Source organism: Crocodylus siamensis, chromosome 3 (genome assembly GCF_052110815.1).
Source record: "Crocodylus siamensis isolate JL-2025a chromosome 3, ASM5211081v1, whole genome shotgun sequence".
Lineage (NCBI taxonomy): Eukaryota > Metazoa > Chordata > Crocodylia > Crocodylidae > Crocodylus > Crocodylus siamensis.
This window is the reverse complement of record NC_143397.1, coordinates 214,459,698-214,481,706: the sequence shown is the minus strand read 5'-3', so window position 1 is coordinate 214,481,706 and position 22,009 is coordinate 214,459,698. Positions and strand designations below refer to the sequence as shown.

The 22,009-nt window shown below is 44.2% G+C and overlaps 1 protein-coding gene across 1 annotated transcript in view; it reads right to left on the bottom strand.

Annotated features, from left to right (window-relative positions):
- Positions 1-298: 298 nt before the first annotated feature.
- DECR1 (2,4-dienoyl-CoA reductase 1) overlaps positions 299-22,009 on the bottom strand; it is a 35,129-nt gene continuing 13,418 nt past the window's right edge. The window contains exons 5-10 of the mRNA XM_090040290.1: positions 19,480-19,627; positions 9,814-9,913; positions 4,703-4,775; positions 2,242-2,388; positions 699-761; positions 299-610 (exon numbers count right to left, since the gene is read on the bottom strand). Of these exons, the coding sequence (XP_089896416.1) occupies positions 551-610; positions 699-761; positions 2,242-2,388; positions 4,703-4,775; positions 9,814-9,913; positions 19,480-19,627 (591 nt within the window). The 3' untranslated portion in view covers positions 299-550. The remainder of the gene's footprint in view (positions 611-698; positions 762-2,241; positions 2,389-4,702; positions 4,776-9,813; positions 9,914-19,479; positions 19,628-22,009) is intronic.

The following is a 22,009-nucleotide window of genomic DNA, read 5'->3' as shown; positions in this document are numbered from 1 at the left end:
AACCTCTGTGCCCCTACACGGACTAAGCAACTCCCTATCACATCCCCAGCCTGGACAGCATGCGACCGCCTGCTGTTTAAGCCATTTTGAAGTGCTCTGGGGAAAGAAGTGTCACAGTGGAGATCTGCACATCTACCCATAACCTAAAGTCCTTCAAACCTACAGTCCTTCAAACTTGAAGTGTTCCAAATTCTGTTTCAGTTTAGAAAATTTCGAATGTACATCTGCCCATGGCCTGGGAGGAATACAAACACACAAAAGAAGTAGAGGCATATAATTGATTCTGAAGCATGACACAGACATTTAAGACACTTTATTCAAAGATGTAGTGCATTTTGTGTGAATTAAAAGTCTTAATTTGTCTTTTGGACAAATGTGATTCTAAGTATGATACATATATAGCCACATTCAAAGTCATTTCAATTTCAAAATGCTTTATTAGAATTGTTACAATCCGTCTGAAAGGCCAATGCTTAATATGCATGTAATTTATAGCCAGTGGTATTTTCTTAATGATATCATCTGTAAGGCACATGGTGAAAAGAATATTTTAGGAACCTTTTGTTTTCCTGATCATTGCTTCCATCATATCCCACTGCTCACTGGTAGTCTAATATAAGAAAAGAAAATTATTTGAGATGCTATACACATCGTAAAGTATTTTTTTGTATATGAATATTAAGCATGTAACTTTTTACCTTCCTCAGATCATTGAATTCTCCTGCCATAGAAACATATTCTCCACCATCCATTCTAATAACCTTAGGGGGAAAAATGAACAATTCATTTAAGATAGCTAACAGTAGTTTGCAAACAATTAAAATTATCACATTCCATAAGACTGACCTTATCTTATAGAAGTTCAAGTAGAAAAGTACATGCATGTGTGGCAGAGCACAAGCTGTGCCAGCCATTTTAAGAGGTTTAAGAAGGCTGTGGAGCAGCCCGCAAGTGTGGTCTGGCCCAATTAGGAAGTCACATGACCAGGGCACATCTGACTGGATGAGGGCTGGGCACCCAGTGTATAAGCCGAGGCCCTAGGAGCCGTGCCAGCAGTTTCTAGTGAGCCGGCGGAGCAACACTGAACAGCCTGAGGAAAGCAGCTCCTGGAACATCTGGAGGTTGGGGCAGGAACTATGGGGATGGAGGTGGTTCCCGGTGGTCCTAGGTAAGACCTGAAACTACACCCTGCTCAGGTTGGATGGTGTGGTGGGGCTGCCCGTGGCAGGGCAGTCTCCAGAAAATGCCACACCTGTGCCACCCCAGTGAAAGGCAAGTATGGGGTGCTGTATAGCCTCAGCTCCCACTGCCTTGTGGGTACCCCATGGAGGGGAAAGGCTAAGGGAACACACCCCAACAGAAAGGCACAGGGCCCAGGTCCAGTGAGTGGGGCTGAGGCAAGGTCCAGGCTCATAGAGTAGGCCCTGAGACAGGGGCCAAGGCCCACTGAGTGGGGCCTGAGGCCCAAGAGGCATAAGACCCAGGCACCCAAAGAGGGGCTAGAGGTTGAATTCAGCCCAGTGTGGGGCAGAAAGCCAGAGTCTGTGTACAGTGGGGCCTGCAGGTGGCCTGAAGGACTGTGCATAGGCTAGCAGGAGTGTGTGAGCTATGTAGTCTGAAGGACCGTGAAGAGTAGGGTGTGGGTGGGATCTGAAGGACTGCACAGAGTAGAGCAGAATGAGTAAGGCCCAGTGAGGGGAGGAATGGGTGAGACCCAGGAGTGGGCAGAGTGACTGAAGCCTGGCAAAGGGGCAGAGTTCAGCCTAGCAAGGGGCCGGAGTTGCCAGCAGTTTAGATTCCATCTGTGAGGCATGGGACACTGTGTAGGCATGGCTTGGAGCTGTGTATTTGGCCACTACACTACAGCCACAATTATGGCAGCCTCCCGCATTTAACAACCATTATTGTAACATCAAAGACATGGCAGGAGGGCAGGGCAGACTGCCCTAGGCAAGGGGCAGGCCAATGATGCGAGTGGCCTGAAGGTGGAGCTTGTAGCCACCCCTCCCTGCCACAACATGAATAAATGCAACAATTATTTAAGATGTTCTAAAGCCAGCAGCTACCAAAAAATACACTCAACCAAATACATCAATATATGAATCTAAAGGTTTCCAGATTAACAATGTCTTTTCTTTAAATTCTCAAATACCTTGCAGGAACCAAACATGCATTAACAATTGTCAACAATATTACCACCAATTGCATACCAAAGCATGAACGAGGGCAACTAAAACTTACTGCTCCAGAAATCCAGCTTGCATATTCACTACAGAGGTAGGTGGCAAGATTTGCAATTTCCTCTACAGTCCCCAGACGGCCACAAGGGGTCCTCTCAATAAATTTTTTCTCAAACATGCCAGTTGGATCAACACGGCTAAAAGCACCCTGCAAAATTAAGATACATATTCAGCAAAATGTTATACTAAAAAAATCAAAACTAAAGTTTTATTCCTGCTCTCAAACTTAATACTCTAACTAACCAACACCCAGGATGCTATGACAGAAGCAAAGCTGTCAGTGGGAGAGGACCAGAGGGAACAGGAGACAAGGGTTAAATTCAGTTACACTGGTACAAATCCAGTGAACGATTTACACAAGCAGCTTTTCTAGACATTTGTTGAGCAGTAAAGGGATGCTTTAATAAGTGTGGTAGGGCACATCAAACAACTCCATTTGGAAGCATCACAGTAAATTTTGGTATCCCTGCTCTATGTGCTACACCCTGAAACAGATAGAGGTAGCTGCCCTAGTGTGGCACTGGGCACTAAGCCAAGAAGCATACTCAAGACAGTTTAGCAGGGTGTGCCCATCGCTGCTCCAACTTGGCTACATTGCATCCATTTTAGAATATGATGGACAGCACGGGCTTTTGACAATGTGAATATACCTTTACCCAGTCTCTTTCCAAAAATCTGGGAGACTTATACCTGGACAAAAGGGGTGAGCTTCAGAGTTGCTACAAAGTTATGAAGGAAACTTAAAAAGAAACTAAAATCATACACCGCATAGAATAAGCAAACTAAAAAGCAAGAAAAGGAGCAATTAATAGAACCAATAGTTTTGTGCTTTATTGCTCATGATAATAATTTTTAGAACACTGAGGACTAAAGAAAAAACTTAAATGGATTTTTCTAGAAAAATCTTTACTCTGCAAAATCAGAAACTTAAATAAAATATGTGAGGTTAGCTATGTCATATGCAATTAAAATATAATTAAAATACAGGACAATTTTCATTATAATTTTGCTCCTACTGAAGAAATGTAGCTGCTATATTATCAGAATTTTTAAAATGTTGGTTTGAATATCTAAAAGTATTGCACTGATATAGTGCTTTATTTCTCTTAAGAGCTATTAAAATGGTATTTCCTGAATTTTGAGGTCTCCTCTGAGGAAGATGATGGAAAGAGCATGACTTGGCCTCCTTCCTGCCTGTCTTTAGCAGCTCAGCTATCATTTAAAAAATCTCAAGCTAATATGGATGCATAAAATACTGAGACCATGGGACAAGTTTAATTGATGCTGTGATGCCTGCTTTATTTTGTGAAGCGCCTGGAACAACAGATAAAAGTGTGAATTGTTTAATTCATTTCAATGGATTAACTTGGATATGATTACAGAAGTTAACAATATTGACATGTAAAGTACTGTATCATTCTAAACTTATTAAGAAAATTTGTACAATCTACTCCATTGACTATCAGAGGGTGAGCTTGGTGATTTTATCACCTATTCCCCCACCTATTCAGAACAGCAGACAAGGACAAATTTCCCAGCAGGTATCTAAACCGACTTGGAAAAAAGCCAAAGGCAAGAATCCCATCACAGCCAATGTGTAGAAATTTTCCTTAGAGATGAAATTAATATTACAATAGAGTAACAGCAACTTGAACTAAAAATTGCTTAGAAACTTTCCTGTTTTGGCTCTGTGTGCCTCTTGTGTTCCCTTTTACCACATACTGTTTGTTCCCCATCCTATTCCCATAGTGTGCGTGTGGGAGGAGAAAAGTGAGAGAAGACTGTGACCTTTTCTCCCTACTTCCCACATTCTGTGCTTCACTCTGAGGGGTTCTGTATGCTCAAATCTCCCCATTTCTCCCTTCCAGATTTCTCATTTTTACCAAAATCACAAAGGTTCTATGCAATGGTCTGTAGACTATTTCTTGACATTTCGGAATTGATCAGATGAATTGTCCAAAATTACTGTTTTCAGATAAACAGAGGAATGCTGTTGAGCTGATTTTAAGTCTCCCTGTGCCTGGCATTTTCATATAAATGTTGTTGCTGAAAATAAGATCCATTTAAATGTACAATTTCATATGGACTTAATTCAAGTTCTAAAACACGAGCAGGCATTTGATAACACACACTGGTGGAGACTGTAAGAATTTTAAGCTAAAGTATAGGGCTATTTATTGTATGACACTGCCCCCGCTGAAGCTATATAACTACTTCATTATCAAATCAGGTGCACACAAAAGTCTGTCCTGCAACATTTTACAAATAAGCTTCTTTTACAGAAGGGGCATATGAAGCACTAAAAGGATAAGTGACCACACCCTTGAGTTAGTGAAGAAATGAAATTTGATCCTAAGGATACTGCAAATACTCTACAAAGGGTTACACCAGCATCTTAAAGGCAGGTTTGTATGACAGTATATGTAAGGTCATGTTCTCCCTAGTTAATGACTGAAATGTACCTTTGTTTTTATTGGACCTGGTTGAATCACATTGAATCTCATACCATATCTACCCCATTCAGCTGCAAGAGACCTAAAAATTCAACAGAATGCATAAACATTATAAAACAACATATTTCTACCATTACTCAACAAAAGGTTAATCAAAACAAGGGATCATATAAAAGTCAAAAGTGTAAATGTTTTTAAATTTGAGTACTGAACTACGTACTCTCACAGAAGTCTATAAATATGTACATATTTTCTTATTGTTACTGGCAATAACAATTCACAGAGATGTCATGTTCTATGAACTTGACAAACCAAGAAACAAAAGAATAACAATTCCATGTGTTTACTGCAGATAAAGCACTGATAATAAAGGGTGAGATTTTCATAAGTGCATAGATGATTTTGGTATCCAAATTCCATTGACAATCAATAGATATTTAGGTGTCTATCTTCCTTAGGCAAAAGCACACATTTGAACATGAACCTGAATCAAGCATTTCAGAAGAAATACACTTGGCCATGTTGGTCTGAGAGAAAAAGAAATGCAAAACTCTACAACTCTTGGTTCAGAGATAATTACCTTTTATATATCAGACCAACATGGCTATCAAATACATCCCTAAACATGGTAGATGCCAAATTTTAGCCAATTTTGGATTTTAAACTTCACTGCTGAACAAGATTTCTATACCTTCCTGCTTGCCATCTGACACCACCAGGGAAGGAATCCTGCCCTGCCCTGATCTGCACAACAAAGAGCAATTCACAAAGACACTCTCATGGACCCAGAGGGACAGACTTATATCTTCAGCTTCCTCTGTGCAAAAATAAAGTTTATTTCCTACCTATGGGGACTTTTTACCATCTTTAACTTTCTCTGAGCCTGTTAGATTGCAGAAAAAGATTTTTTTTTTTTGCAATTTCTTAGTTGGTCTAATAAAAGGTATTATCTCTGAACCAAGAGTTCTACAGTTTTGCATTTCTTTTTGTCTCAGACCAACACAGCTACCAAATACAGGTAGTCCAGAAAATTCTTGGAATATGTTGGGGATAACTTTTTGGTACATATGATGGAGACACTAAGTAGAGGAAAAGGTCTTCTCAATTTTCTGCTTGCAAACAGGGAGGAATTAGTTGAGAATGTGAAGGCGGGAAGGTTACTTGGGTGACAATGATCACAAAATGGTAAGAGTTCAAGATCCTAAGGGAAAGAAAAACAAGTAAAGCAGCAGAATAAAGGCACTACACTTCAAAAAAGAAGACTAACAGAGGGAACTGGTGGGCAGAATGCTCTGGGACGCAAGTCTGAGGGGAGAGAGCGCCCAGGACAGCTGGCTGTAGTTTAAAGAATCTGTATTAAGGGTGCTACCCCGATGAGATGAAAGACTGAGAAGTGCAACAAGAGACAAGCCTGGATAGAAAGCAAGTTCTTCAATGAGTTGAAACTCAAAAAGTAATCCTATATAAGGTGGAAACTCAGTCATATTACTAAGGAAGAATATGAGTATCATATGGGCATGCAGGGAAAAAAATTAGGAAAGCTAATTAGGTGTGATGTAAGATGAAACTGGCAAGAGGCATAAAAGGCAATTAAAAAGGGATTCCACAGGTATGTCGAAAGTAAGAGGAAGACCAAAAAAACTATGGGTCCCTTATAAAATGTTGAAGGCAATCTAGTTATGGATGATGCAGAGAAGGCCTAAGTATTTAACGTCTTTTTTACTTGAGTCTTCATGAATAAGGTCAGATAATAAGCACAGTTGGCAGTAAAAATAGGGAAGGAGAAAAAGAGCCTAGAGTAGTGGAAGAACAGGTTAGGGATTACTTAGAGAAACTAGATCAGGGGCAGGCAATTATTTCAGGCAGAGGGCTGCTTACTGAGTTTTGGTAAGCCATTGAGGGCCGCATGACAGGCAGCTGGGGCAGAGAAATATCAATTTTCTAAATTTCTTACGGGCTCCGCGGGCCAGATAGAATGGCCTGCGGGTTGCATTTTGCCCACCTCTGGGCTAGATGCTTTCAAGATGGCAAGGCTGTATGGCACGCGTCCCGAGTATGGCACATGAGGCCATTTTCCTCAGCATGCATTGGGTCCGGAGAGGCAGCAGGTGTTTGCAGCCTCCTGGCTGTAGCTAGCCACAGCTCTGGGTAGCCTGCAAGGCCACTCTATCTAGCCCATAGGGCCCGTAAAAAATTTAGAAAATTAGTATTTATCTGTCTTTGGTTCCCGTAAAAAATGACAGGAACCAGGGGCAGTAGAACCCAGGGGAAGCCCAGCAGGTTCCTGCAAGAGCAGGGCCTGCCTGCCCCTGCCCCCCACAGCCGGAAGCCCCAGAAGGGACCATGTAGCTGCACTGCACTGGAAACTCAGGTAAGGGGGGGGGGGGGAAACAGGAGAGGACCCTAGGAAGGGAAGGAGCCCTGGGAAAAGTGGTCCCCACCCCATGGCTGGCGCTCCCTGCTACAGCCACTTGCCGTGTGGGGATGTCCTGAGTAGGCACAGGCAGCCCCATGTGGGCTGCAAGCAATTGAAGGGCAGGGTGCCAGCCACAGGGTGGGGGAGGGGCCACTTTTCCAGCTTGTAACGTACTTCCCGCTGCCAGCCTGGGCCCCGTGCCAGCTCTGGGCTTGTCCGTCGGGGCTGCACATGGCAGCAGCAGCTGTGGCCCCCCCTGCTTGCCATGCCGGGCAGTGTTTGCTGCTGCTGTTGCCCACCTGGAGCTTGTGTGCTGGGCAGCCCAGAGGTGGCAGTGGCAAACACTGCCCGGCATGGCAAGTGGCGAGCCCGGAGCTGGCATGGTGCCCAGGCTGGCAGTGGGGGTGGTTTACAAGCTGGTGCCGAGTGTGGGAAAAGCAGCCCCTCCCTCACCCTGTGGATGCCGCTCCACGTTGCAGCCACTTGCAACCCACGTGGGGCTGCCTTGTGCCTGTTCAGGACAGCCCCGCGTGGGCTGTGAGTGGCTGCAGCAGGCAGTGCCAGCTACAGGGTTGGGGAGGGGCCGCTTTTCCCCACACTCTGCACCAGTTCATTCCCTTCAGGGGAGCTGGGGGTTGGGGCTGCATGCTGCCCCCGGTCTGTACTGTGGGGCTGGGAGGCACTGGGAGTGAGCGGGTACATGGGACCCACACTGGTGTCCCAGGACCAGCGCCGGCAGGGTCCAGAGCAGGGCAGCAGGAGTACAGGTTCCCAGCCAGCAGGGACTCCGGAGCTGGGCCAGCTTCCCCCTCTTCCTGCTGGTGCAGCCCAGCTCAACTCCGCAGACCGCTGCCAGCCTGCGTCCCACTCTGGGCCCTACTGGTGCTGGCCTTGAGACACTGGTCCCAAGACATTGGGGCACTGGTCCTAAGATGGTGACCAGGGAGCAGGGCTACCCATTCAGCCCTCAACAGCTTTCCAAAACTGGTAAGCAGCCCTCTGCTCAAAATAATTGCCCGCCACTGAGGTAGCTGCTCCCAGCCGGGAGCCCTGGCTGCTCCCAGCAGGCAGCTAGGAAGCTGCAAGCCCTACAAGGAGCAGCCTGGGCTCCGTGGTTATCAGCAGCTACTCAGAGCCAGGGCTGGCTGCAGCAGGGAGGCTACAAACAGCTGGTGGGGAAGCGTGGCAGTGCAGTGGGGAGCAGGTAGCTTTCTGCGCCCCTGCTGGGCCCTGCCATGCTGGGTTCCAGCGCTGCTTTGCAGAAGCAGCGAGGGCAGCACAGCGGGGAGCACTGCTAGTATGTGCTGCCTCCCCAGAGCCCGGGGCCGGGGCAGAAAGGCAGCAGATGTTTGCAGCTGGCCCAGGTTCTGGGTAGCTGCTGACAGCCACAGACCATGGGCTGGGGGGCAGGGGCTTTGGGTGGGGGCAAGGGGCACAAGCAGGTCATCCTGCCATGTACCCCCTGCCCTCGTTTTGTTTTTCTGGTATGCTGGCACTCTGGCACCTTCCAAGGGAGGCATGGTGGGGGGTTTCGGCACTCTGGTCAAAGAGCATTGCCTACCCCTGTTGTACGGAATACACTTTAGAGTACTGAAGGAATTGGTTAAGGTAATGTCAGAGCCTATTGGCTGTCCTCTTCAAGAAGTCATGGGGGTCAGGAAAGGTCATTATGCTCACAAGTAGTCATCAATGGCTCATTGTCTAGCTGGGATGAGGAATCAAGTGGCATTCCCCAGGGGTCTATCCTAGGTCCAGTATTGTTCAACATTTTCATTTATAAGCATGCTTCATAAGAGTGCACACTTAGCAAATTTATAGACCATGCCAGGAAAATGGTGTGCAATCAGTTAGATTAAACACTTATCAAGAAAACATTTGTCAACAAAGACAAGTGCAAAGTCCTGTGTTTGGGATAGAATAAATTCTTACACAAATACAGACTGATGAATGATTAGCTAAGCCGCAATACTCCAAAAAAGGACCCGGGAATTACAGTGAACAGGTCTTGGCTTTGAGCTCTTGGTGCAAAAAAACCCAAACCCAATGGTTTATTAGGTTGTATCAACAGAAGTGATTCTTGCAAAACAAGTAAATGAATTCAACATGGTGAGTACCTGAAGTACTCTGTCCAGTTTTGGGCCACACACTCCAAGGACTATATGAATAAAATATAAAGAGCCCAGCAGAGAGTAATAAAAACGATTAGAGGCCTAGGAAGCATGACTTATGAGGAAAGGCTGAAAGAACTAGGGTTAGCCTGGAGAATAAAAGACTGAGGCGTGATCTGACAGCAAGTCTTCAAATACCTCACGGGCAATTACAAAAAGGATACAGATATCCTTTTCTCTATGGCTTTAGGGGACAGGACTAGGAACAACAGCCTGAAGCTTCAGCAGGGGAAATTTAGGTTGGAAATTAAAAAGAACCATATGACTATGAGGACAGTCAAGTATGGTATGTGGCTACCTAGAGAAACTATGGAATCTCCATCCCTGGAAATTTTCAAGAGCAGGCTGGACAGACACTTGGCTGGAATGATTCAGTCAGGGATGATTCTGCCTTGAACAGGGCACTGAACTAGATGACCTTGTGACCTTTCCAGCCCTACTTTCCTATAATTTCATACTTTTGCCAGGCCAGGGAAGGAACCAGTGAGCCTCGCTCGAGAGATATGAAGACAGAACAATGATGTTCGGTTACTCACTTGCACATTGCTTCTACCCCAGCTTTGGCTGTGGCACTAGGCGTCACAAATCCTGATCCACTCTCTGCATAGATGGTTGTAATAGCTAGGAATGCTGCCCCTGCAAATTGCAAAAGATAAACATCCTTAATCACACTCAGGACAAGCTACAATTTAAAGTTGTACAACAAAAGTTGACAAGTATTAGTGTAAGCTTCCCTGAGCCTTTTGGGAAGGATACCATATAAATCAACTGAATGAATGAACTACTGTTACTGGCATTTGCTGCTCCACTCTTCCCAGGTTAGGGATTAACTAACTTTTAGCTCTGAGTTTGGCTTCCCTTGTTGTTTTTACTGTGTTCCCTCACTCCTTATATGACTCTCAGTACACATGAAAGTTTTTGTTGATATTGTATTAACCACCAATCTCTGTTTAAACTATCCAAGTAAGTCCTTATACCCATTGGCTCCCACCAGTATTGAAGGTACACAGGTAAATGTGTTTTAGGGTAGACAAAGTCAAAGAGCTAGAGTACTACCCATAGGGTATGCCTCCTAGCAATTACCCAGCCCTTGGAACTGTAAGCAGTTAGCTTTGCCCAATCCACATCATTATTTCACATCTCCTAAACAGAAGGGAAAGACATAAAATTCAGCATGAAGAATTAACTTGAATAAAGTTTTACATTACCATACAATACAATGTGAGACTTGAGGCAGGCTGAAACTGAGCCTCAAGGCACAGGGATTTTTTTGCTTAGCAGGTTAGATTAGCTCATTCTGGAGCAGAATTTACGACAAAGTTAATTTTAACAATTGTGCTGGATCTTGCTACCATTGCCATTGAAAAGTGTCTTTATACAAAAGCTTTAAGCTGGTGCCCAGAACAACAAACTCAGAAAGCTTTCAAAATCAAACTGGGGAGCCAAACTAAACCACTAAGAACCACTACACTCATACTTTACTATTGAAAGGCTGAATATGGATCTCAGTTTGGGAAATATTAGTTCACACAAAAAAAGCTGGAACCAATGATGAATGACAGTTACTATTTCAGGGGTGGGCAAAATATGGCCCGCAGGCTGGATCTAGTCTGCCAGGTCCTTTTAACTGGCCCATAGGGCCCCTAAAAAATTTAGAAAATTAATATTTATCTGCCCCTGGCTGCCTGTCAAAGATGACAGGAGCCAGTGGCAGTAGGACCCAGGGGGAGCCACCAGCAGGACTAAGCAACCGCAGCAGCAAGGTGAGCTCAGCCCCGCCCCACCCGCAGTCTCCCCCCACCCGGTAGTCTCTGCCTAGCAGAGGCTTCTGGCCAAGGATCCTGGGGCTGTTCCTGGCTTCCTACATTGGAAGGAAATTCAGGTAAGAAGAGGAGGTGGGGGAGGCAGGGGAGGACTGCAGGTGATTGCCCCAGTCTTCAGGGCCCTCTTGTGGTCCAGGCATTGCAGCTGGGAATCAAGTGGTCCTGGAGCAGCCAGTGAGCAGGTGGGGAAATGGCTGTGGGATGCATGGGAAGTGGCAGCGAGTGGGTGTGCAGAGTGCAGCAACAGCTGGGTGGGCATGTGGGGCCCGCACCAGGGCCAGTGCCAGTGCCAGTGGGGGCCCAGGGTGGGGCAGCAGGAGCACAGGCTGGTAGGGGCTCTATGGAGCTGAGCTGGCTCCCCCACCTCCCTGCTGACGCAGCCTAGCCCAGCTCCAAAGAGGCCCTGCTGGTCCATGCCAGCCCACTCTGGGCCCTGCTAGCGCTGACTCTGGTGCACCGCCACGGGTCCCGTGCTCCTGCCTAGCTGTTCCTGTGCTCCGTGTGCCCACTCGCTGCTATGTGACCCCTGCCTGCTGCAGCCATTTCCCTGCTTTCCTGCCTCCCGCTTTGGCACCACATGGTTCCCAGCTGCTGTCCTGGGCTGCAGGACTCAGCAGGAACTGGCCCAGCCCCGACAATTCTTGGCTGGCTCAGTGCGGTACCTGTCAGGCTGGTCCAGATCCTGTTGCATCCTGCATCTCAGCCATGCAACTAGGATGTGGGGGGGGGAAGCGGCATGAGAAGGGCAGCACTGGCAGACAGAAGGGGGAGTCGCAGGAGCACGGGACCTGTGCTGGTGCTCTGGGACAAGATGCAGCAGGAGCCTGGGTTTCGAAGAGTGCTGGTGGGGGCTCTGCCTCCTGCAGGGGGGAAGGAGGGAGGATGGGGCAGGATAGGGTAGATACAGCGCACAAACCATCCTCTTCCACACATGCCACAGCCCTCCCCAGCCACCTTCTTCCCACACACTCAGCCCCCCACAAACCCCATACCCACCCACACCCCATACATACTCACATGCTCCCTCACCCATACCCCCTACGCCTCCACACACCCCCAAATGCTACACCCCACATACCCACCCCACTCCCCAACAATATACAAGAGTAAGACTTCATTTTAAGGTATTACAAACAAATCAGGACAAAAATATTTTCTGAAATGATATTAAAGAATGGCATAGTACATGTTTGATTTTTAGAATATAATTTGGTATTTTTCTGGTTCTGAGATGGTGAACCCCCTTGCTGAAAGGAGTATTTCCAGGGGGCAATGGGAGGGATGTCTGGTGGCAAAGGTTAGGGATTAGGGGGCGGGACTTCTGGTCCCAAAACAGCACCCAGGGGGCGGGGAACCAGTCAAGAGGCGGGGCTACCCTTGCAGCCCTCAATGACTTGTCAAAACTTGGTAAGCGGACCTCCAGCCAAAATAATTGCCTGCCCCTGTACTATTTCATTGCTGAATGTCTAAAACCAGCAAACATGTATGGTCTATACATGCTTGCTCGACTTGCTCCATCAGATAGCAGAAGAGTGGCTGCATGCAAAACAAAACAGTTGCAACAGAACCAAGAAACTATTAAATTGGGGCAGAAGTGAGCTGCACAGCAACTCCTTTAATCTTGCTCTTTTTGCTGTGTGCCCCCTCCCTTCCTGCCACTTTTTGGCTGAAGGGCCCCACTGGCTTTGTTGCTCATCAGCCGGGAGGCAAAAGCTGGTTTTAAATATGCCACGGTTTTTGCCTCCTGGCCAATCAGGAGCAAGCGGCAGGGCTGTTGGCGCCCATCAGTCAATCAGTGGCGGGAGACAAAAATCACAGCATATTTAGAACTGGATTTTGCCTCTTGGCTGATAAGCAGTGAGGCTATCTGGAGGAACTCTGATTGTGTAAGTGTCACAGATCAACACCACTTTTGAGGGAAGCTCTGCCTCTGGGCTTGCCAAGAAACTTTACTTGGTTTCCCTATCCCAAAGAACCCTAAAGCCAGCCTGGGCATGGCTTTACAAGGGACAAGCCTCTGGCTGTTCGGCCCTAGCTCTTCTCTGTCCCTGGTGATCTATAGCACCCCCACCTTAGTTTCACAGTTTCTAGGCTCAGAAGGGACCTAAGTAGCAGGCAGGAAAGATTACTGGGGTCAAACAACCCCAGCAAGGTGTTCGTCTAACCTCCTCTTAAAGACCCCCAGGGTAGGAGCCAGCACCACTTCTCTTGGAAGTTGCTTCCAGATCCTAGCTGCCCTGACAGTGAAGTAGCGCCTCCTGATATCTAGCCTAAATCCACCCTCTACCAGCTTGTGACCATTATTCCTGGACACTCCTGGCAGCGCTCGGGGGAACAGAGACTTCCCCAGTGCCTGCTGATCCCCCCTGACTAGTTTGTAACAGGCCACAAGATCCCCCCTCAGCCTTCTCTTTTGGAGGCTGAACAGGTTCAGGTCCCGTAGCCTCTCCTCATAGGGCCTGCCCTGCTGCCCCCTGATCATGCGAGTGGCCCCCCTCAAGACCCTCTCCATGTTGTCCACATCCCTCTTGAAGTGTGGCACCCAGAACTGGACGCAGTACTCCAGCTGTGGCCTGACCAGTGCCACATAGAGGGGGAGGATCACCTCCTTGGACCTGCTTGAGATGCATCTGTGGATGCATGACAAGGTGTGGTTGGCCTTCCTGACTGCATCCCCACACTGCCGGCCCATATTCATCTTGGAATCAATGACGACTCCAAGATCCTTTTCTGCCTCTGTACTTACAAGAAGGGAGTTCCCCAACCTGTAGGTATGGTGCCGGTTGTTCCTCCCCAGGTGCATCACTTTGCACTTGTCGGTGTTGAATCTCTTCCTATTCTCATCCGCCCACCCCTGTAACCTGTCTAGGTCTGCTTGCAGCCTATTCCTCCCTTCTAGCGTGCCCACATCCCCCCACATCTTAGTGTCATCAGAAAATCTGAACAGGGTGCTTTTTACCCCCTCGTCCAAGTCACTGATGAAGATGTTGAACAGTGCGGGCCCGAGGACCAAGCCCTGCAGAACCCCACTGCCCACATCCCTCCAGGTTGAAAATGACCCATCTGCCACCACTCTCTGGGTGTGGCCCACCAACCAGTTGGCGACCCATTTGACTATGTGGGTGTCGACAGCACAGTCCCCCAGTTTCTTAAGGAGAACAGGGTGAGAGACAGTGTCTAAGGCCTTCCAAAAGTCCAGGAAGACTATGTTCACTGCTACCCCTGCATCTAACGATTTGGTGATCTGATCATAGAAGGCCACCAGGTTGGTCTGACAGGACCTGCCACTGATGAACCCATGTTGGTTGCCCCTAAGCATGAAATCCCCTGCTGGCCCCTCATGGATGTGTGCCAGAATAATTTTCTCGAACAGCTTGCCTAGGATTGAGGTAAGACTAACTGGCCTACAGTTTCCTGGGTCCTCCTTCTTACCCTTTTTGAAGATGGGAACCATGTTGGCCTCTTCCAGTCCTCTGGCACCACACCAGAGCACCATGAGTGCTCGTAAAGCCGTGCCAGGGGTCCTGCAATGACCTCAGCCAATTCCTTTAGTACTCTAGGGTGGAGATCATTTGGACCGGCTGACTTGAATATGTCCAGTCCCTCCAGAAGCTCCCTAACTCGTTCCTCACTAACCCTTGGCCTAGGTGTGCCTCCCCTGGGGCCTGAAGGGGGCCCAGCGGGGGAGTGGCTGTTCCAGTCCCTGCTTAGGAAGATGGAGGCAAAGAAATCGTTGGATAGCCCCTTCTTATGGTCAGCTCCTGGGATGAGGGGTGCTTTCCTCTCCATGGAGGGAGGCTGGGGGTGTCAAAGTGCTAACATCCCAAACAGCACAATACACAGCTGTAGATCTCTCTGCCCTTCCTTGGACTCCATTGTGTCCTCCCTGGGACTTTTCCTCTCTCTTCCCCAGCTCTTTCATAGCCTTCTTCTTTCTCTGGCACAGACAACCACACTCCCAACAAGATTAATCTGGAAACTAACACTCACCCAATAAAATTAAACAATGTCATGAAGAACCATGACCATATCAAGGAGCAGTCTGTGGCCTGCTCCCAGTCCCAGACTGCCATCTCCCCTGGGGTGAAAAGGGCTTAGAAGTATCCTATTTATGAAACTATTCAAAGCAACTATTTACAGCAAAGCATGCTCACAGTGAGCCCCCAGTGTTCTCCACCAGAACTACAGGCTAGAACCTAGCCCACTTAGCCCCTTTGATCACAGTAAGACACCTTACAGAACTAATGTCTGAGTGATATGTGCCTGATACTGGAAAAAATAAATTTGTAATTGAGGTGGCAGGACACAAGAAGAAAATAAGTTTATCAGTTGAAATAATCTGCCCAATCATTAGGGTCCTGTAAAAATGGCACGAGGAACAAAGTTTTAGCTGAGTCCACGGTGAACAGATCACTAACTGCTTGGACTAGTCAAACTAAAATATTAAAACCACTATTGGCAAAACAATTATTCCGATTAGAATAGTTGCCCAAGGGATATCAGTGATAGCCCACCTGCAAAGATAAAGTAAAATGCTATGGTTAGAGATTTTATGTTGGAGGGAGGAAAGTTACACAGGAGAACCTATGAAGGACCATAAGCATTAACAAATATGCCAGCAAATAATCTGTAACAATTAGCCCTAGTTAAAAAAAAAAATCTCCACAAAGGTTTGAAAGAATAAACTATCACAAAAACAATCAAACCACCTTTGAAATATATTTAGACACAGGTATAAATGATGCATATTTAGAAGATTTAAAAAGCAGGGGGTTATTAAATGCAGTCTGAATAAAGCCATGTGCTCCTAAGTTAGCAATGATTGAGGCTTAAATCAGTTAAAACTTATCAGTTTTTTCTGATGTTTTTCAATTCACTCATAAAATTTTAGTTGTAAATGTATTCATTCATTAATAGGACTTTGTTTAATTGATTTCACTTTATCTTGCATTTTTATCTTGAGTCTATAATAATGCAGGGGTTGCCAACCTACAGCTTGTGGGATCTGATCTGTGGAGCCAGTAAATCCAGTCTGTGTACCCAGGGGCTCTCACAGCCTTCTGGCTGTAGGAGGCTTTGCCTATGCTGCAGCTGGATGGCATTGAGAAGTAGCAGCAGTGATAGCACCAGGTCCTACTCCTAACCCACCTCAGACCCAAACTGTGTAATTCCAGCCTGTCAAAAGAAAAAGGCTGCCACCCACTAGACTAACGGACTATAATTATTAACAACTTATGTCATTTTTAAATGCTTCTGACACAAATTATTAAACTAGGGCCCTACTGTGCTAGGTATTGCACCAATGCATCATAAAATACTAAGAAACATACATTCTAAATATAAAAAGAATATATATTTCCCAAAATAGTTTTGATGTAGGTCACACAGTGGACCCACTGCACATCTCAGTGTTTTGATAACAATTGACCTGTAAATTGATTATGTATTTCTTTATATTAGCATTGCTAGCCAAGAAAGGATGGTTCCAGGTTCAAAGAGCTCACTGCATACAGACAGAAAAGCAGAGAGGGAAAGGAGAAAATAATGCATAAACATGTAAACATAAATTGTTTAGATTCACATCATACAGTATGGCAGAAGCAAGTCTTTAACAGACATTGACTGTACACAAGTCTCGCAATAAAGGGGCCATTTAGATGAAGGCATGCAGATAACAGCTAAAAGAGCTCACAAATATGGTCACAGGTGTATAGGTAAGAGAAGAAAGGAAGAGTAATAACATTAAATTCAACAAGGACACAAAGACTATTTACAAATGTGGGAAAAAAAACCCAATGCTTTACTTTCAGCTTGGCATGACCCCACGCCAAGTGCGGCATATGTTCAGAAGAGGAATCCCATCAGTTTGACCCAACTTACCCAGCATCTGTATAGCTCGTGTGCTTCAGAGGGGCTTTTCAGTGCTTTTATCTAATAGCTGATTGAATCAGCTTTAGCTAAAAGCACCAAAAAGCTCTGCTGAAGCACACAAGCTATTATACAGACACTGGGGAGCTGGGTCAAACTGATATGATTCCTCTTCCAGTAAAGCGCTGGGTTTTTTTTCCCAGTTGTGTCAAACTTTCGAAAATGGAAGGAAGAAAAAAGTTAAATTTTTAATCTGTCACCCAGTGAAGGCAAATGACATTCCTATTGTGATGTAGATAAGCTGACTTTAGTGGCTGTACCGTACTCTGTGATTGCTTGCAGACACTGGAAAAAAAAAAAGCACTTTAAACTCAGTGCACTCCCATGTCAAGCCCAGCACATGCCCAGAAAAGGCAGCGTGTTAGTTGTACCCAGCTTTCCCAGTGTCTGTAGAGACTGGGAATTTTAGTGGGGCTTTTTTTAGCACTTGTATCTAATAGTTGATTGAATCAGCTTTAACTAAAAGCACCAAAAAGCCCCATTGAAGCGCCCGATCTCTACAGACCCTGCAGCGCCAGGCTGAAGTAATGTGCTGCTGCTTCTGGTAGAGCACATTTGTTTTTTTTCCATGTCTTTCAGTGCCTACAGGGTCTGAAGAGAGACAAGGCTTGTGAGTGAAAGGCTAAAAACAAGGTATTACATTAGTTTAAGCAGGATTATGTGGTACTGATAGAGTTGAATGTGGGAATACTTGTACTCCACTGAGATTAGTCTGATGGAACATTTCCAAAACACATTTCAAGTAGCACAAGAAAATGCCATTTGAACAAAAACTAACACACACTCACAAAAGTCTATATGCAGCCTTAAAATTTTAAACTGTAGTTGTCAGCATGCAGCAATGGTACAGCAAATGCAAGACAACATGCTTGATTTTTGTAGGGAAGTTTTTTTACACTATCACAAAGGGCTCGTATACACGTGCGGGGAGGCTGCTCCAACACACCATAATTCCAGTGTGTCAGAGCAGACTCAATTAATCTAGTCTGCTGGAGCATGGTAATTGCTGTGCTCCAGCAGACTCCAGTGTCATGTGTATCAGGATCCCTGCACCAAAAAAAGGCAACAGGGCGCTTTAAATTAAAGCTTGTTTGACAAGATTTAGTTCCAAGTGCCCCACTGCCATTCTACGGTACAGGGACACTGATACATGTGATATGAGCTCCCCCTGGCCTTCCAGAGCACATCTATAAACACCCAAAGATTTTAATTTCAAGATGACCATCCTCTGCATTTTCTCATGATTTTAATAAAAAATGTTGTCTAAAAATGTTCTTGTGTAAAACAATAGGAACACGCTGCCTATATGCATGCTGTTCATTTTAATAATTTAGATATGGTTTCTTTTAACACCTTCAGTACTGTACACTGTTTTTCCCCAAAGGGGTATATTTTGAATAAGAAAGGAAGAAAATATATTCCCATATAATAATGAGGTGCCTCACATGTGTAAACTGAGACACAGTGAAAAGACAATCAATTTTGAAATTATCTCAAAAAACAAAGGGGGTATAACCCATTCTTGAACAAAGCCTACACTCTAATGGTAATTTAATATTTTAAAAGTTTCCCCAGGAAAAATCTCTTATTCTTCAGAATGCCCTCAAAGAATGAGTCTTTAAATAGTCAATATAATGCACAATGAAAATAGAGTCAGGTCTGAGAGAAAAAGGACTTGGCATAGTGATTCTGCAATATGTGATATGTTCAGCAGAGCATACTCTCTCACAAGATTCTAAGCTTTATCTAGCTTTATCTTAAAATGAACCTAGCTGGAAAACTGACAGTAAAATCAGCCCCATATAGAAAAACAAATCCACCACACTCATGCTATTTGAACTAGCTCTACTACTGGTCAAAAACAAGAAAGTTAAGTATTTTTCATTTTATGACTAGGCGAACAAACTGATAGCGTAAAAACAGAGCTTTCTGTGTACACTCTACCCCTTATAAAATGACATATACCATTATTCCCTCAACAGTGCGAATAATCATAATATAATGCTATCTGTTCAGGTATCAGACATTTAAATAGCCACTACCACAAAAATACAAGATTTTTAGTCCCATTTTCGGAGATTTAGATGCATAAAGTAGACTAAAATTTAGATGTATTAAAAATGAACAGATATTATCTAATCTTATTTTAAGTATACTGTAAATAAGGCAAAGCTTCATGCATGCAGCCCTGTGTTATTAAATTAGACTGTAAAATCATTTCCTAAAATAAAATTATAAATTCTACATGGTAGCGGCTTGTTACCTCTGTATATAAGATTGCATACAAGATGTTTTTTTCCTGCAAAACTTGTAGAGTATTAAAACTTTGAAAGTATTTAAGGCATCAGAAGTCACTATTAAATTCTACATAAGTATTAAAATGAGCAAGACAAGTGATAACAGTACATCATAATGTTTCTTAACCATTGCCTAGCTTTAACATTAACATACCTTTCTGTACTTTAATTAGTTCCTTTCCTATTTCCAGAGTGACAAATGCAGTACCATTGAGAACAATATCAGTTATAGTTTTCCACGCATTAGTAGAAAGACGTTCAGTAGGTGAAATAAAATTTCCTGCTGCATTGTTTATCACAACCTAAAACAAAACAAGGCAAATCTATAAGTTATATGGACATTATATGGATATTAATATACAATGGGAAGTTATTAGAAACTTTTCACTGCTAGAGACAGAAGCAAAAATGTTCTCATCAAATGATGTACAGTATATAGAGAGAGAAGATAATTCATCATGAACTGCAATTTCAACAGAAATAAATGAATATCAGTACCAGGAGATAAAATATACTCACAAAATGTTGTAAGCTACTATAGAGTTATTATTGAGAAAGAAAATGTATTATTTCTCATACTATCAGTGTCCCAATGGAAAATTTAAATTAGAAGATACATGTTTATGATTATTTTGATGTGTAACATGGGATACCCAACAAGCAAAAATTCAAGCAAGTTGAACTAACTACCTGATTATCAATTAGCTGACTCCCATAGTGAAAAACATTTAGTAACAGTACATATACAGATAACACTGTAAAACTAGTCTCCATTTTATAAAAAAATTACACAACAGAATGTATTGTTAGTAAAGATATCTTTTGGACATCATTACTGCTCTTCCATCAATATTGAGGAAGCATGGAAAACTATGGATAAATAATCTGCATAGTTACCAAAGGTAAAATAAAGGCTTCTGGGGGAAGGAGAGTGGGGAGGGGAGGGGAGGGAGGATTAAGCATCATTAAGCAGTTTTGGACAAAAAGAAAATGTCCACATCTTATGGATTTATTAACAGTTTGAGGTAGTGTAGACATAAATTATCATCATTTTTATTTATCAAATGCCATAGGTATTCACTTCACTTACAAACAAATAAAACAAAAGGTCTTTGCCATAGACTAAATTAAGGCATTAAGACTAGAAAGAAAAATAACAAACAGAAGACAGAATACATTATATAAATATAGTCAGGAGTGAATGATAATGTCTGTGAGAATCAGAATTCACTATTAGATTCTATATAAGTGTTAAAATGAGAAAAACAAGTGATAACAATACATCATAATGTTTCTTAACCATTATCTAACTTTAACATTAACTTACCTTTCTGTGCTTTAATTAGTTCCTTTCCTATTTTCAGAGTGACAAATGCAGTACCATTGAGAACAATATCCGTTATAGTTTTCCACACATTAGCAGAAAGATGCTTCGTAGGTGAAATAATAGGTGGTGGTGAGCATACAGGTGATGAGCATGATATAAGGGCCACACTAAATTTTACTTTATGTGAGACTCAATACGTCATTTAGAACAGAAAGAAGGTACCAATATATCATAATGTGAAGAAATAAAAGGCATGAACAATTGTAAACAAGGTAACAATAACAGCAGCTCAAAATTCTGGTAACAAGATGCTGAATGTCACCATAAAATAATAGGCCAAGAAGGGGCTTCAAGTGTCACCTTATACAGTGGAAGCCCAGTGCAGGTAGTCAATCCCCCGACAGAAATGCAGCATGTACTATTCCTAAACCAGGGGTGGCCAACCTGAAGGACATCTACTACTAGTGGCAAAGGCATCCTATTGGGGAGGGAGCAGGGAACAGAGTGACAGATAGGGCAGGAACCAGAAAACAGAGCAGCAGATTTGGTAGGGAGAACACAGCAGGGAGCAGAAAGCAGAAGAGCAGATCAGACAAGAGAAGGGGATTGGAGTTGCACTCAGGCAGGACGTGGGGGTTCATTAGTGACACAACAGCCAGAAAGTTTGGCCCCTGCTGTCCTAAACCATCCCCTAATCCAGCATCTTGAAAATCTCCAGTGAAGGAAATGCTACTTTTCCTGAGATTTCCTTTACCGCAATGTAACCTTGTTGCCACAGATTCTGCCCCCGGGGCAGCAGAGAACTATATTTCCATCTACTTTATAGTAGCTCTTTTTAAAAAACTGCTTCCATATCTTCCCTTTATTGCTTTTTCTTCTTCAAACTAATAGCCTCCAAGGCATTCAACCTTTCTTTATAAAGCTTCTTTCCTACCCCTTTATCATATTTGTTGCTCACCTCTGGATTCTATCCAGCTTCTCTACATCTTTCTTGTAAAGTGGTGCTCAAAACTAGACACAAAACCTCAGCCTCAAGTCTAATCAGAGCTGAGTAAAGGCATATTCCTTTTCACTATGCTAGTGAAAAGCTACTTAACCCCTCCTCTGTAGTCGTGCATTTGGTTTTAATTCCTTATATACAAAATCAACACGTGCCTTTGTTGAATTTCATTTTGTTGTCTGCCCATTTCTCCAATTTATCAAATGTCCCTGAATCCTCCACAGCGTGCATGTCTACTCAAGATGTTTATTGAGGAGCTGATGAATTAGGTCCTCAGTAAAGTCTCTGCGTCTATAAGTGAAGCCCTAGTAGGCCACAGTAAACTAATAAATGCTGCTGTAGGTTAGTGCTTGTAAA